Source organism: Nipponia nippon, unplaced genomic scaffold (assembly GCF_047370975.1).
Source record: "Nipponia nippon isolate SJK-2023a ecotype South Korea unplaced genomic scaffold, ASM4737097v1 scaffold_37, whole genome shotgun sequence".
Lineage (NCBI taxonomy): Eukaryota > Metazoa > Chordata > Aves > Pelecaniformes > Threskiornithidae > Nipponia > Nipponia nippon.
In genome coordinates this window covers 1,975,075-1,987,966 of record NW_028262355.1, presented here as the reverse complement: position 1 = coordinate 1,987,966, position 12,892 = coordinate 1,975,075, and the positions used below count along the sequence as shown (strand labels likewise).

Sequence of the window (12,892 nt, the reverse complement as noted above, 5' to 3'; positions counted from 1 at the left end):
TTCACTAGTCTGCAAAAAAATCAATTAATAACAAACTATTTGCTCAAAATGAGTTTCCTGGGGGAAAAGTGATGGTTTCTCACCTTTAAAATAGAATTCTGAGAATGGGGAAATTTACTGTGCTTCATACCAGGCACGTAGGATAGGGAAGAAGTTGCTCCAAGAAGAATCCTTTCAGTTACTTTGATGCTGTTTTCTTCCAGACAGTGCTGCCGCTGCACTGGGGGCTTTATACGATGTAAGAGCGGGTGATTGTGAAGATAGATGCTGCTCCTGCCCCGCCGAAACAGGCATTTGCAGGGAGTGCAGCCGTCGACACCATGGCTCCGAAAGCGGCCAGGCTGTCGTAAACTCCCTGGAAGAGCGACAGAAACACTTTGACAGGTGGGTGAGCTCTCTTTTAGCTCTGGCTTTGTGCTCCCATCTCAGGCAATGGTGCAAATATAGTTTATGCTATAAAAGATAAGGGTCATATGCATATAGAGTATCTGCATTACGGCTGGCACACTGTTTGCAGTTGTTTGTCATGGGCTGCTTGCCTGTTAAAAGTGACATTGGAAATATAAAAGGGGTAGCGCATAAAATCCACAGCTAGTTTGGGCAGTTTGTCAAAACTGGAAACATCTTAACAGAGCAGCAAGGAGGCAACAACTTCCAAAGCATCAGCTGAAGCAGCTGGAGTTACTTATTCAGAAGAAATCATCTGATAACAGTATATATATTAACATTTTCTGAAACCAAAATGGTAAGTATCAAACGCAAACCCAAAGCCAAACCCAAAATGTGTATGCAAATACGCAGCTCTGTTATCTTCATTCTTATTATTTACAACAGTGAGGACAGTTTCAGTGACGTACAAATGAGATAAGTGCAAGCCACGGAGTTCAGTTTTGGTCCAAATCCCAAGCGTTGCTAAAAATCATTTTCTTAGAGGACTTATTTTTTCCATTTCATTGTGATAAGACTAATTTTTTAGTTTGTTCATCAAACGGTACTTATCAGTTTCTAAGATATTGGAGACTGCCTTTATCTTTACACTCATTTTTCATAGTAACCCTACTAGTCTAAATTTTCTTGTGAAGCACCATAACCATTGACAGTGGCAGACAGCTAAAGGCTATGCTGCCAAAACTGTACTCATGCACTACTGAAATATAGGCAAGAAGCACCCAGAAAATATCAAAAAGGAGATGTAGAGGGTTAATAATGGGGTACTGATGGCTATCCAGAATTGAAGGGCTGTCAGGGCGTTCACTGACCTATGAATTGCATCATTCCTTCCAATAGCGATGACTTTTTTTTTTTTTTTACCTACTTCCTACCAGTAGAAAACTGTCCGAGATTAGTGAAGATGGAAATTGTTATCACACAAAGGTTTTTCCATAGCTCATGCCAGAGAAGACATTCACAACAGGTACCTTTTGGAGAAGTCCCAGAAAAGAGTGCAGGGCGTGGGCTGGGCTTTAAAAGGAGCCACATCCCCTCCAGAGGTCATCGGTTTAACCTCATCATGGGTCAGTGGTCCCATGGCAGGTGCTGAGGGGGAGGAAAGCGAATGATTTAATGGCAGGAACGCCAGCACAGCCTCCTCCAGGAGAATGCTTCGTAGCGATGAGCCAAGCCGACGTTCAGACTGGTAATGACTGAAATTGTACTGGAAAGTGCCACGGGTGAATTCAGAGCCAGGAGCCAACGTAGTAAATGACACCTGCATTTTGCAAAATTTCACAGCCTACTGAAGTAGGCAACAGTAGATTCAGGGGCAAACCAAGTCCAAGAAACTGCAAGAGCATTGGGAGAAACATGATAGATTTAGTACTGAAAAACGAATGTTGGGTATGCGCGATACCTCTTTGAAGGAGCTGTCCCAAAGAAAGTATTTTTTAATTCCACACGTTTGTCATCCTGGGAGAAGAATTAGCTGTGAAATCCAGTCCAAAACAGCAACAAGGCTGTAGGCAAGCAGGAGGTAAAAAGCATGAAAGGAATGCAGCTCAAGGATGCGTAGGGTCCTGCTTGGAGCTACAGAGTGGCCAAAGACAACTGAGATCTGAGTTGAGTTAATCAAGATATATGAGAATAGAAGGGACATAAGAATCCTAGATATTAGCAAATAGACAGTCAGATGCACGAAGCAAAGGGCAAGGAGAGGTTTTCAAGTAACCATGTCCAAGCATAGCAAAACCTGCAGAAAAAGCAAGAGGTGATGGCAAAGAGACTCAAGGAGCTGAAGTGCCCCGGAGCGTGCGAGCTGGGGCAGCCACTCAGAGCACTCAGGCTGGGACATCACCCACAGAGACTCGGTCACGAACAAGGAAGGCTCCATGTGGTATCAAAACAAATATTTGTGCAAGAGGAAGAGAGAACCGAGACATGGCAACTATGGGGAAAACAGCTTTTCCTCCTCGACAGCCTTAGCACATAGGCTTACAAATGCATACAAATTCTGCTGCTGTGTGCAGTACAAGCGACTTGTAACCCACATGCAAAGAAAAAAAGAGACTTAAATACAGAAATCAGGCTGCTCAAGACACATGAGCTCTTGATCGTTCGTGCAGCAGAGACACGGGCTGCTGGATGGCTTCAAAATGAGGTGTTACAGGGCTTTGCTTGCAGCCAGCTATGCACCGTAACAAGTCCTCCAGAGAAAACACTAATGTGATGTGGCAATACGGGAGAGGCTTTAGTAGTCTGGAGATGTTTTTCAGATGAAGGCAACCACCAGACCAGGACTCTCCTCTTTGGCTTAGAACAGAGAGGGCCAGACTTTGGAACAGCCATTTCTATGAAGTTCAACAACTCTTCAGGAGGGCTTCTTCAAAAGGCAGCCTCTGAAATGGGAGCAATCATATAAGTCTTGGCTATTACAGATGATCCTGTACCTCCCAGGAAAAAAATTAGAATTTTAGCCATCTATTTTAAATGGTTAGGAACATATCTGTCATCTTGGGTATGTGTTTGGGAAGAGAAGGCAAGAGAAGAGAATGTGATACAGAACTTTATTAATAAAGAGCAGTAATATGTATAATTTCATGTGCATTGCACTGAGAAATTACTGCTCACTATCTAAAATGTGATCCTAATTTAAAAAAAAAGGAGAAGAGGAAGAGGAAGGTGAAGAGGAGGAGCAGGAAGAAGTAGAAGAAGTAGAAGAAGAAGAAGAAGAAAAGATGAAAAACTCAAGAGTGCAAAATCAGAAAATCAGGTTGACTCCTGGAGTTTCTTCTAAATAAATATTAGAAATACTCAAAGAATGTTAAAACAGAAAATGATCAAATCTGCTGTATCTGTCTTGTACTTACAGACAGATTTTTAGCAGTGAGTTGAGAAAAGCAAGCTAGTTTTGCTTTTTTAACTTTACTTCTAGAAGTAATGTTAGAGAACAAGGTAACTCTTTGCAAAAATAATACTTTTTTTTTTGCTAGAAAAACAGTGGATTTTGTGCCTAACTGTAATAAAATGTTGTCATCATGTGCTATGTTCATGCAGTATGATCACTGGCCATGTATTAACACGCAACACAACATCAGCTGAAATTTGGACTGTTTGTTTGCAGTCTTTCTTAAAACTAAAGCTCATTTCTACCATTGGCTCCAATGGGGTTTCTGTTCCGCTCCACGTAAATCAGCGGCAAAGCTGCCGTGGCCTTTTCTGGAGCACCCACAAGCCCATAATGAAGCTCTCCATGAAATGGTGGTCATTCTCCTCATTTCATACAGCTGGGAAGAACAGTATTTGCATTTGGTTTGTGCAAAAAGGCCTCCTTTTGTACAATCAGCTGGGCAACTTTGCATTTGGCACCATAATAAATCATAAATTCATGACTGCGGAGCTGTAATACATGGTTTGGTGTATTCTATACAGCAGTGTAAAAGCAATATCAAAGCAATGTGTAGGACAAGCCAAATTTTAATCCACCCCTATTGCTAATCTCTAAGAACACTGCAATGGTCCTTCAAATGAACTGCTCCCCTAGGACCGACAGCTACAAGGCTGGTGCCCTAGCTTGTACGTACACATGTGCGAGCAGTGCAAACACCCGCTGCCTGAATACCGGCTCAGAGACCTGCCCCCGCCAGCGCTGCCGCTCGGGGAGCAAGCAGGAGTGTCCCAGGTCTGTGCTGACGGCAGCAGGCAACGTTAGCAGGCTGCGGAAACAAGGAGCAAGCAAAGAAGAAAATCTGGCTTTTGGAGCCTAGCACCCTGCTATGCCGTGCTTCTACTGGGTGTAGCTACAAAAATCAAACGTACACCGCTAACACCTCTTGGATATGTGAAAACACAACCGGCACTGCTTTCAATGCTTCCCATATATTCATCAATACAATCAAAAGTTGATGAAGCAATGTAATCTTTAATAAATATCTTTCATTAAATACCAATACATGCACCAACTTTATTACATTCGTAGGTCATGCTGTTTGTCCAGCACGGCCTAAAACACGGAGGTAAGTGCCATTAGGACAGTAAAATTTGCATGCTATTTCCTTATACACAACAAATCTGCACGTCAACCGCTCTTATTCCAGGATGAGTGCCCAACTGCATCTTTGCACCGTCCTTTCACTGCGTCTTGCGATGCAGCCCTTCTAAAGCTATCATCTGAGAACACACCTCTTCAAAATCGTTAGTATTTGTTATTTTTACAACGGCTACAAGTGCTCCAGATCCTTCTCAACTATACATGAAACACCTGCGCTGTCCCCCGTTACTTTACGATACAACTGAGCAGGAATCAATGCTGTGCTGGGGATGGGGGGGTACTTGATGACCTCTCCAGGTCCTTGCAGACTACTTTTTACCATTTGGCCAGAGCAGACACAAAGTTTGGCAAGGTGAGGGTCTGTGAAGGTAATTGCAGACCATCATGGTAGGTGGCTGCTCTCTGCAATGCGATCATTACAGAGTACGCGTCTTTTTCTCCTATCCATTTCACTTTTGCATTTCCCCATCAAAAAATGTATTTTCAAAAGAGCTACAGACAACGGTCAACACAGTAAAACAATTCATATGGTGGATGATGGGAATTTTTTCCCCATTTTGACACATTCAAATGTTTGTTATGCGTTGGCCTGCCCATTAAAAGCAGCCAGTGCCTCTTGACATCTGTACTATATAGCCAGCCTTATGCTATTAACCATCCCTGCTACCACAACCGCTGCTGCAATATCCACGCTCTCAGCCATGCAGTCATATAGATCTCGACTTTTTTCCTGGCACAACCTGTACTTTTAAAAGTAGCAGCAGTTCTCTGAGCGGCGCCGAAGCCTAAAAAGAGCTGGCACGGGGCGTAAAGGGGCCCCGGAGCCCCCTTGCCGCAGCAGCGCAGCCTCGCACACATGGTCCACCTCCTCACCCTTCGCTCTCGCTGTGATGGGCCACGCAAGCTGCCGGCCTTTTGTTGATGTTTTCTTTAAATATTATTTTGTGCTTTTGGCACGGGGATGGAAGCCTAGTAACCAGCTGGCACGGCCTCTTGCCTTTCATTGCAGCATTGATTGTGCACCACATGCCCTTCGCCTCCTCCTCCTCCTCGGTTTGCTACATCACTGGAGCTGATTGCTGTGGCCACTCGTAGAGAAGGTTTGGCAGCTGCGAGACCCAGATGCCAACTTCTTTCGGCAGTGGCCTGTGGGTGTCAGCTTGTCTCCCTGTTTGGCATTTCCTCTGGCAATGAAACCTGCTCTGTGTCAGTGTGTCATCTGCAGAATGAAAAAGTTATCACTGAAATACATCTGCAAGAGCCATGGAGAGGGTGGAAGGAACACTCTTTTGAAATTTGCACGGGAGAAGGAAGATACAAGTCTATCTTTGACCCAGGACTCGTCCAGACTGGCTCTACCATGCTACCAGCAGGTAGCCATAGCGGTGGCTCAAAGAGGGCGCCTGGGAGAGGTGTCCCGGCCAGCGGGCTCAGCCTGCGCTCGCTCCTTGCTTGGCATCGTTCGTACCTGGGTCTTGTTTGGGTGTATAGGGACGGGCTGGGTCCTGGTCCCGGCTGCCCTGCCGACGGGAGGAGAGCCACAGCCCCCATACGCACGCCACAGCCCACGGTACGGCACTGGGCGCCCTTGGGGACAACGTTGCTGAAGGATATTGCTATCCACATAGTAAGGACACTATTATGAAGAAAAAGGTACTTAACATTTTGTTGGGAAAAGAGACATTCAGGATAAGGTTGCTTCCCAAACAAACTTGCCTACCAAAATAAATAAAAAAAATATTGCAGGACTGGTTTGGTATTTTTAAAAAAATTTTCCTCTATGTATTTGAAATTTACTTTTTTTATGACACATTTTTACATGTCACATTAATCCAAAATATCAGTTACTAAGAAGGGAATATAACTGAATGTTATTTTGCAAATAAATCCTCAAAAAAGCCTAATACCCTACAAAACACTAAAAAAGATAAAGGAAATGAACGCTGAACACACTGTTTCTTTAAATAATATTTTAAAGCACATCTCTCAGTTAGTTAAGGCCTAAGCAAGGCTCTTTGCCTTCTTTGAGCTGGCAATACTGATTGTCAGAGAAAGGAAGTCATAAATGGAAACCTGATTATTCCCCCAATGAAACCGAGGGGTTTTGCTGCCAACTTCAGTAACAAAAACTGAGGGCCTTAACCGTTTGCTCAGATAATTTGTGAATGATTACTTGTGCCTTTTATACAGTTAAAATAATGAACAGCTTGCAATCTGCAGCAATTAAAAATTCTGCTTTTCTCTAGCTCAGCCTTAAGATTGTATTTTATTTATTCATGAATATCCAATTCGTGTTGCTTTTCCATGTTTCAACCCCTGCACGAACTCTTATGCCACATCCTGAAGCGGACGCGCCGGGGGATGGCACGGCATCCCGAGGAGCCGCAGATCCACCCCTCCCGTCCCCGAAATGCTCAACTCTATACCAAGGAGTTGGATGTAAGCCGTAATATTTAAATGCCATTATTTCCTTTTGTTGATGTGTGCAAAACGGGCATAAATCAGCTTTGGTCTTGCCTTTTCTAGGTGTAAGTAATCACAAGCACTAGGCTGCGAGAGGGCAGTCAGGCTCGCGGCGATGTAGCTGTAGGGTAACGGTCTCGCACAAATCACACGGCAATTCAGTCGTGGCTGGGAGTGGAAAAGCACGGGGAGTTTTATTTCTGGTGCTCTGATCTAACCACTAGCAACCACCTTCTCCAACCTGGGCTGGCGTAAATCCACGCCTTTGGAGCCCACAGAGCTATGGCACATCAGCATCTAATCTGTTCATTGTGCTTATTATAAAACAGCTCTCTAAATTTTATTCTGTTGTCTTATCTCTCCCTCTTAACATTTAAAGAGGCGTGGAATATAGCTCATCATAACTTCCACTGGCTAAACAAAAGTCCTCCCAGTAATGTCACAGCTGCTCTTTTTGTGTCCCTAGCATAAGCCCTGGGCCAGGGACCATCTTTCCATTCTGTGTACAAGCACTGTCGAGCACAACACAGGGCTGAAAAACTTCGGGTGCTCAAATAAATACATAATAATAACGCGCCACGGCACTCCAGCGGAGGAACACGAGCTAACGCCCATCTTACTGGCACCGCAGACCTGCCTGCACTGAGGAGGCAGGAAAGAGAAGGGCTTCCCCGTCGCTCGGTGGTCCAAAGTGAACGTGGATGAGACAGGGAATTCATGACTGCCAAACACAAACAGGACAGAAAAAACCCACAGATAAGCAACATCATTAATCTGCTTTAGGTAAAAAGAGCAGAGCAATAAATGCTCCAGGAGCTACGACAGTAGGGAGCACGTGAACACCAGGAAGAAAAAAGATACCGCTTAAAGCCTATAAAGGCGTTCTTCAGCAATACCAGATAAATAGATACTGCTACAACTAATGAACCGGCTCACTGGCAAGCTGCCCTCCCACAAAGCTCGTGACTGGGAACCTTCCCACCTCCTTGACACGGGCGCGAATCCTCTGCTTCATCAAAGGGAGGTTTACGGGCAGCAGCCTCAGAAAACCCCAGGAGACCCTTCCTCCTCCACCGTCAGGCTGCCCTGTCCCCATCCCATCCTGCCAGGCTTGGGAATGCTGTGGCAAATCCCCCGGCGCTGGGGTCCAGGGGCTGCCCAGTGGAAATCTCACTGGTTGCTACTGCCGGAGGAGGAAAACCGCGTCCCACCGCTCGGCGAGGGGTCTCAGAAGGGCCCGAGAAGGCCTTCAGCAGCCTCTCCCCCGTTCACACACCTCCTCCCTTCCTCTCTCCTCCAGCACACAAACACGCGCAAACGCCCATATTTAATGCTTTGCAATCTATGTATATACACACATATGCTGGTATTTTTATAACGTTTGATATAGATCGTTGAGTGTAGCAGCTCCCAACTAGAAATATTTTACCTATGGTGAAATAGTATAAACCTAGTTTAAAATGCCATTTTCCTGAATAGGGTCATGAAATAACCGCACGGCTTTAAAATACAGTTTCTAACTCTTAATTAACCTTGGAGTACTCCAGGAAAGGACAGAGTTTCTTCATTTCTCCTCCCCTCTGTGACTGGGACCATGCTTGGGAACACAAGCCTCGCCACCAGCTTTAGCACAGCGTGGGCAGGTCCTTGCCGAGGAGATGTCACGGTGACCACAGCGAAGGCAGGGGGAAGTTTTCAGCGAGTCTGAAAAAGGCAGGAGAGAGATTTCACACGCTGCCTGTGTCTTTGTCTTGTCACTCCAGCCCACCGCTCTGGAAGGGAGCGCGGCGTCAAGCACAATGACAGACGCTGGGGAGCCATCCAGCACCCAACGCCTCCCCGGAGCCGCATGCTGCCGCTGCTGAATGCCAGCCCGGAGATGCCGGGGTAGCGTGGAACGGGCCCAGCATCCCCGCGTTTCGCATCCTCTCCTCTGCTCCGCAGGCTGCACCGCGAAGGAGCCCTCAGGGATGGGGATGTAGAAAATCAGGAGCACAGGGTGGGGGGAACTCCGCTGCCCGGGCCGGCAAAACCAGGTTTGTCCATTTTCCCAGCTAATGGCATACGGCATGCTTTGTCATCCGAGCATTCATGCAAGAATTACTGGAATACCATGGCAGAAAGCGCAGTACAGGTCAGCAAGGTGCTGGCCTGGGAACCACGAGACTCAGGTCTAAGCCCCTTCCAGCCTGCTGCTGGTCTCCCGTGTCATTCCTACCATTTCGCCTTCACTGTTGTCTTGATTAATAACGGTTATTATTAACGGTTTGTACAGTTATATGATTTGTAGAGGAAGACACTGCCTGCTTGGGCAGAAAGCAGAGCCATGAAGTCAGCCACAAAGAAAACTACAGTAAGACGTAGCTATGGCTGGGGCAGGGCTCCAGAACAGGAGCATTTTGCGGGGTCAGAGAATTGTGATATCCCTGAGCATTAAAGCATTCGGCTGCGTTTCAGGCTTAAATTCCCAATGGTCACTTGGAAGTGAATCTCAGCGCCTCAAAAGGCTTTTAGGAATTTCCAAGGATTGGGTTTAATCAGTGATCTGAAGTAATTTAATATATTTCCAGTGCTCTCTTCTTTAATACTTAATGACTGATGATTAGGTTTGTGTATCAGATCTGAAATCTGCAAGTTATGCGGCAATTAATGTTTGAAGTACTCCGTAACTTCAAATATAATGATCATATTTGCAAAGTAATTACAGAATATATGTGCCTAATAAATAATACCACTTAGCACTTACACAGCACTATTCACCTGAGGAGCTCTAAACGAAAAAATTCCAAAAATAATAGACGCAATTCAAATGCAAACCAAGTTTTCAGCGACACCTCACGAGAAATGATGTAACAGTTTCTGCGCAGCCAAAGCAGTTCGCACGTCAAGGTGCTAATTCAGTACGGCAAGATGCACGTAAAGCGGGTGACCAAACGCAGGGAAACGGAGGGTGCAGCTCCAAGAGCAAATTTGAGGCGCAAGGGCAGCACCGGGAGCTGCTGCCTGTGCCCCGGGCACCCACCCCTCCGCTGCAGCCCGTCGCCCTTCCAGCTGTGCTTGGACAAGGGTGTGTGCAGACGCACCATCAGTGAGGGGCACGCAGGGCCAGATTTTAAAAAAACCCCAAACCTGCAAACAAAAAACCCCAACTTTTTAAACACTCAGACTACTCCGCAGGTGGACTCCAAGGCGGTGCAGTGCAGAGGGAGAAATGGATGGGGAGACGGAGGGAGGAGCCGCGGGCCGTGGCTGATGCCCAGGACACAGGGCGGACCCGGCCCTTCCCTCGGCACCCGCGCGGGCTCTGGATCTGTCCTCTCCCTGCAGCTCTGCTTTGGGAGCGTGCCACCCGCCTGCAAGCAACCCAGCCATACTCAACAACGACAGGCAGGTGAAATCCTAACGCGCAGAGGCAACGAGACCACTGCTTTTGAAAATAAATACTTAAGCGCCCAGTCCCTATTTTGAACCAGCCAAAGCCTAAACAAGCTTCGCGCACAGAGGCAGATGCACACGTAACTCAACGCACGTTATTCAAAAGAGCGGGTCTATAGAAGAGGGTCAACCATCAGCCAAGACGCCCTCTGTAAGCAGTCGTTTTGGTGCAGCAGCTTCCAGCAGACCACGCTCCAGCTGCGGCATCCCTGCCGCCTCTCCTGGCCGGCCGCGTGCTGGAGGAGCGGTGCTGCTCCGGAGCCGGCACGTCAACGCCTGTCTGCCCTCCTCTTCTGGCTCTGCAGGAGGTTTCGGGTTCCTCCTTCCCTCTCCTGTCCTTATCAGCAGAAGAGTCAGTTAGGAGAAAGGGAGCGATGCAACACGGCAGGGTCCAGCCTCACTCGTTTCCATTACACGAACTTCCTCTCTGCTTAATTCCTGGTTGACCTTGAAGTTTAATTACAGGCTAAAGAGAACAGTTACGTAACGGAGGCAGCAAACCTAAATAAAACAAAACCAGAAGGGCCATATGCCACGTAGCCCAGAAAAATCTAGAATCCAATTACACTCTTTGAATTATTTACAATATTTCTTCTTGCCAAATCTAAGCGAATACTCCACTTGCTTCAACTTCACTTTAAGAGCTTTAACTGTTTACTGTAAACCCAAGCATACAATAGCTCTTTCATCGAACACTTACCTGCACATTTCACATTAATAAATATTACAAGGATATTGCATTATAAAAAAGGCTGGATGTAGTTTTCCTGAGTCTTCTAGCTGCTGTACTGAAAACGAGTCTGAAGAAGGCATTTCTCCCAGGCCACGGAGTCCAGCAGCATTTGAGCTACTGAGTAAGTGTAGTGAAGCTAATAGTATTATTACTATTTTAATAGCGGTTTCCCACCACATATTGAAATGCAAAACCGAACAAGGAAACATTTCATAATAATGAATTGTGTTTGCTCAGATTTACTCATTGTAATATGATTATAAAACACGATATACTCCTCAGCGTGACCGTTCAGTCTTTCAGATTAGGCAACTGTCTGAACATGCCTGTCCTTATTTTCAGGAGGGAGCAGTACATGCTCTGTGCAATAGGAGAGCTTCCACCACAATGGGTCATCCCATCTTCAGGCATTTAAATTACAGATTTAGATGACAGGACACGGATTTAGTAACTACATTTGGAAAATGGTGACCACTGTCTTAGTTTCCTTATCTGGAAAAACAGGATAATACTTGTTTGCCTGCACCGTAGGAATCTCCTGAGGGTTGTTGACATTTGAATGGCAGTGCGAAGAAGTAAAGAAGCGATGTGATTAATCGCTGTGTAAGCTCCGTGCTTTACAGCTCGGTGAGATGAGAATATCCCTGCCTTGACAAGTTGTGTTCTCGAAAGACAACGTAAAAATAAAGAATGAGGAGGGCTGCAAGGATAAAAAGGGGAAAGAGAAGATACAACAGATTCAACTAGTGGCTTCCAGCTCCATGTTCCCACCCCCACGCCACCACCACCTATTGCCTCCTTAGCTGGTTTTGCATCCCTTTTGACTGCAGTACACTGGAAGTGACGTACATGGAACCAGATTAAAAAACAAAACAAAACAAAACAACCCCAATCCAACCCAGATTAACATTTTTAATGCGGCTGCCCCGCTGCGGGCTGGTGAGCTGTGCCGGGTGGGCTGCGGGAGGGAAGTCTTCACACTCTTGTTGAAGCTTTTTTTTGCTCTACCAGGAACACACAAAAAGAGCAAGAGCGAGCCTGCGCTGTGGGCTCCAGCTCAGCCACATCGCAAAGGGTGTCCCAGCTCCTGGCCCAAAGACCGTGCACATATTTTCCATAAATACCTGATATTTTATTTATTATGTGTTTCACACAAGCATAGTTGCAGAATAAAAATAAGAGATGCCATTGCAGCAGGACCTGAAAGACATCATCGTCTCCTAGGTCAGTCCCTGACCGTTAGCTCAGAGCATCCCGCACGCTCTGGCTTTTTCTCTCCCCCCAGCGCTCTTTCCCCCCGTACCTTCCCGTGAAAACCCGAGTATCTGCCCCATGCAGAGAGGAACAGGTCTTCCAGTCGGAGACTGTAATCACCACTGAGGTTATTTGGGATATGCCTTTTCTAGAGAGGAATTACGACTATCCACCAAGGAAATCTGAGGATCAGTTAACTTCAGGGAGACGGAGCTCTTACAGTATGTCTTTGGTTCCTATTGCAACCTCCAGCAACCTCTGCATGTAGAGAACATGGATACATACACAGGCTATTCAACGCAGAGCAGAAAGTCCATCTGTTCTAGGTCTGACCACCACTTTGGCTCTCTAGTGATGCGAAACCCAAACTTCTACCGTCTTTGCAGTTGGCAGAAGACTGTTTTCTCCTGCACCTCCATACTCCTGGTAGGTATGCATCCACTGCTCCCAAAATAAACTTAGCTTGGATCTAACTTGAGACAGGAATTGACAGCATGAATCATGCTGCTGCAAACGTCATCTCA

The 12,892-nt window shown here is 46.2% G+C and overlaps 1 protein-coding gene across 3 annotated transcripts in view; it reads right to left on the bottom strand.

Annotated features, from left to right (window-relative positions):
- Positions 1–12,892, bottom strand: part of LOC148053779 (uncharacterized) — a 90,568-nt gene that overhangs the window by 22,399 nt on the left and 55,277 nt on the right. The window contains exon 5 of one of the 3 annotated variants that reach the window (XM_087772809.1): positions 84–355. The exons of 1 other annotated variant lie outside the window; for it this stretch is intronic. In XM_087772809.1, coding sequence (XP_087628935.1) covers positions 84–355 — 272 coding nt within the window. The remainder of the gene's footprint in view (positions 1–83; positions 356–12,892) is intronic. One more of the 3 variants, XM_087772810.1, reaches the window with a different exon arrangement.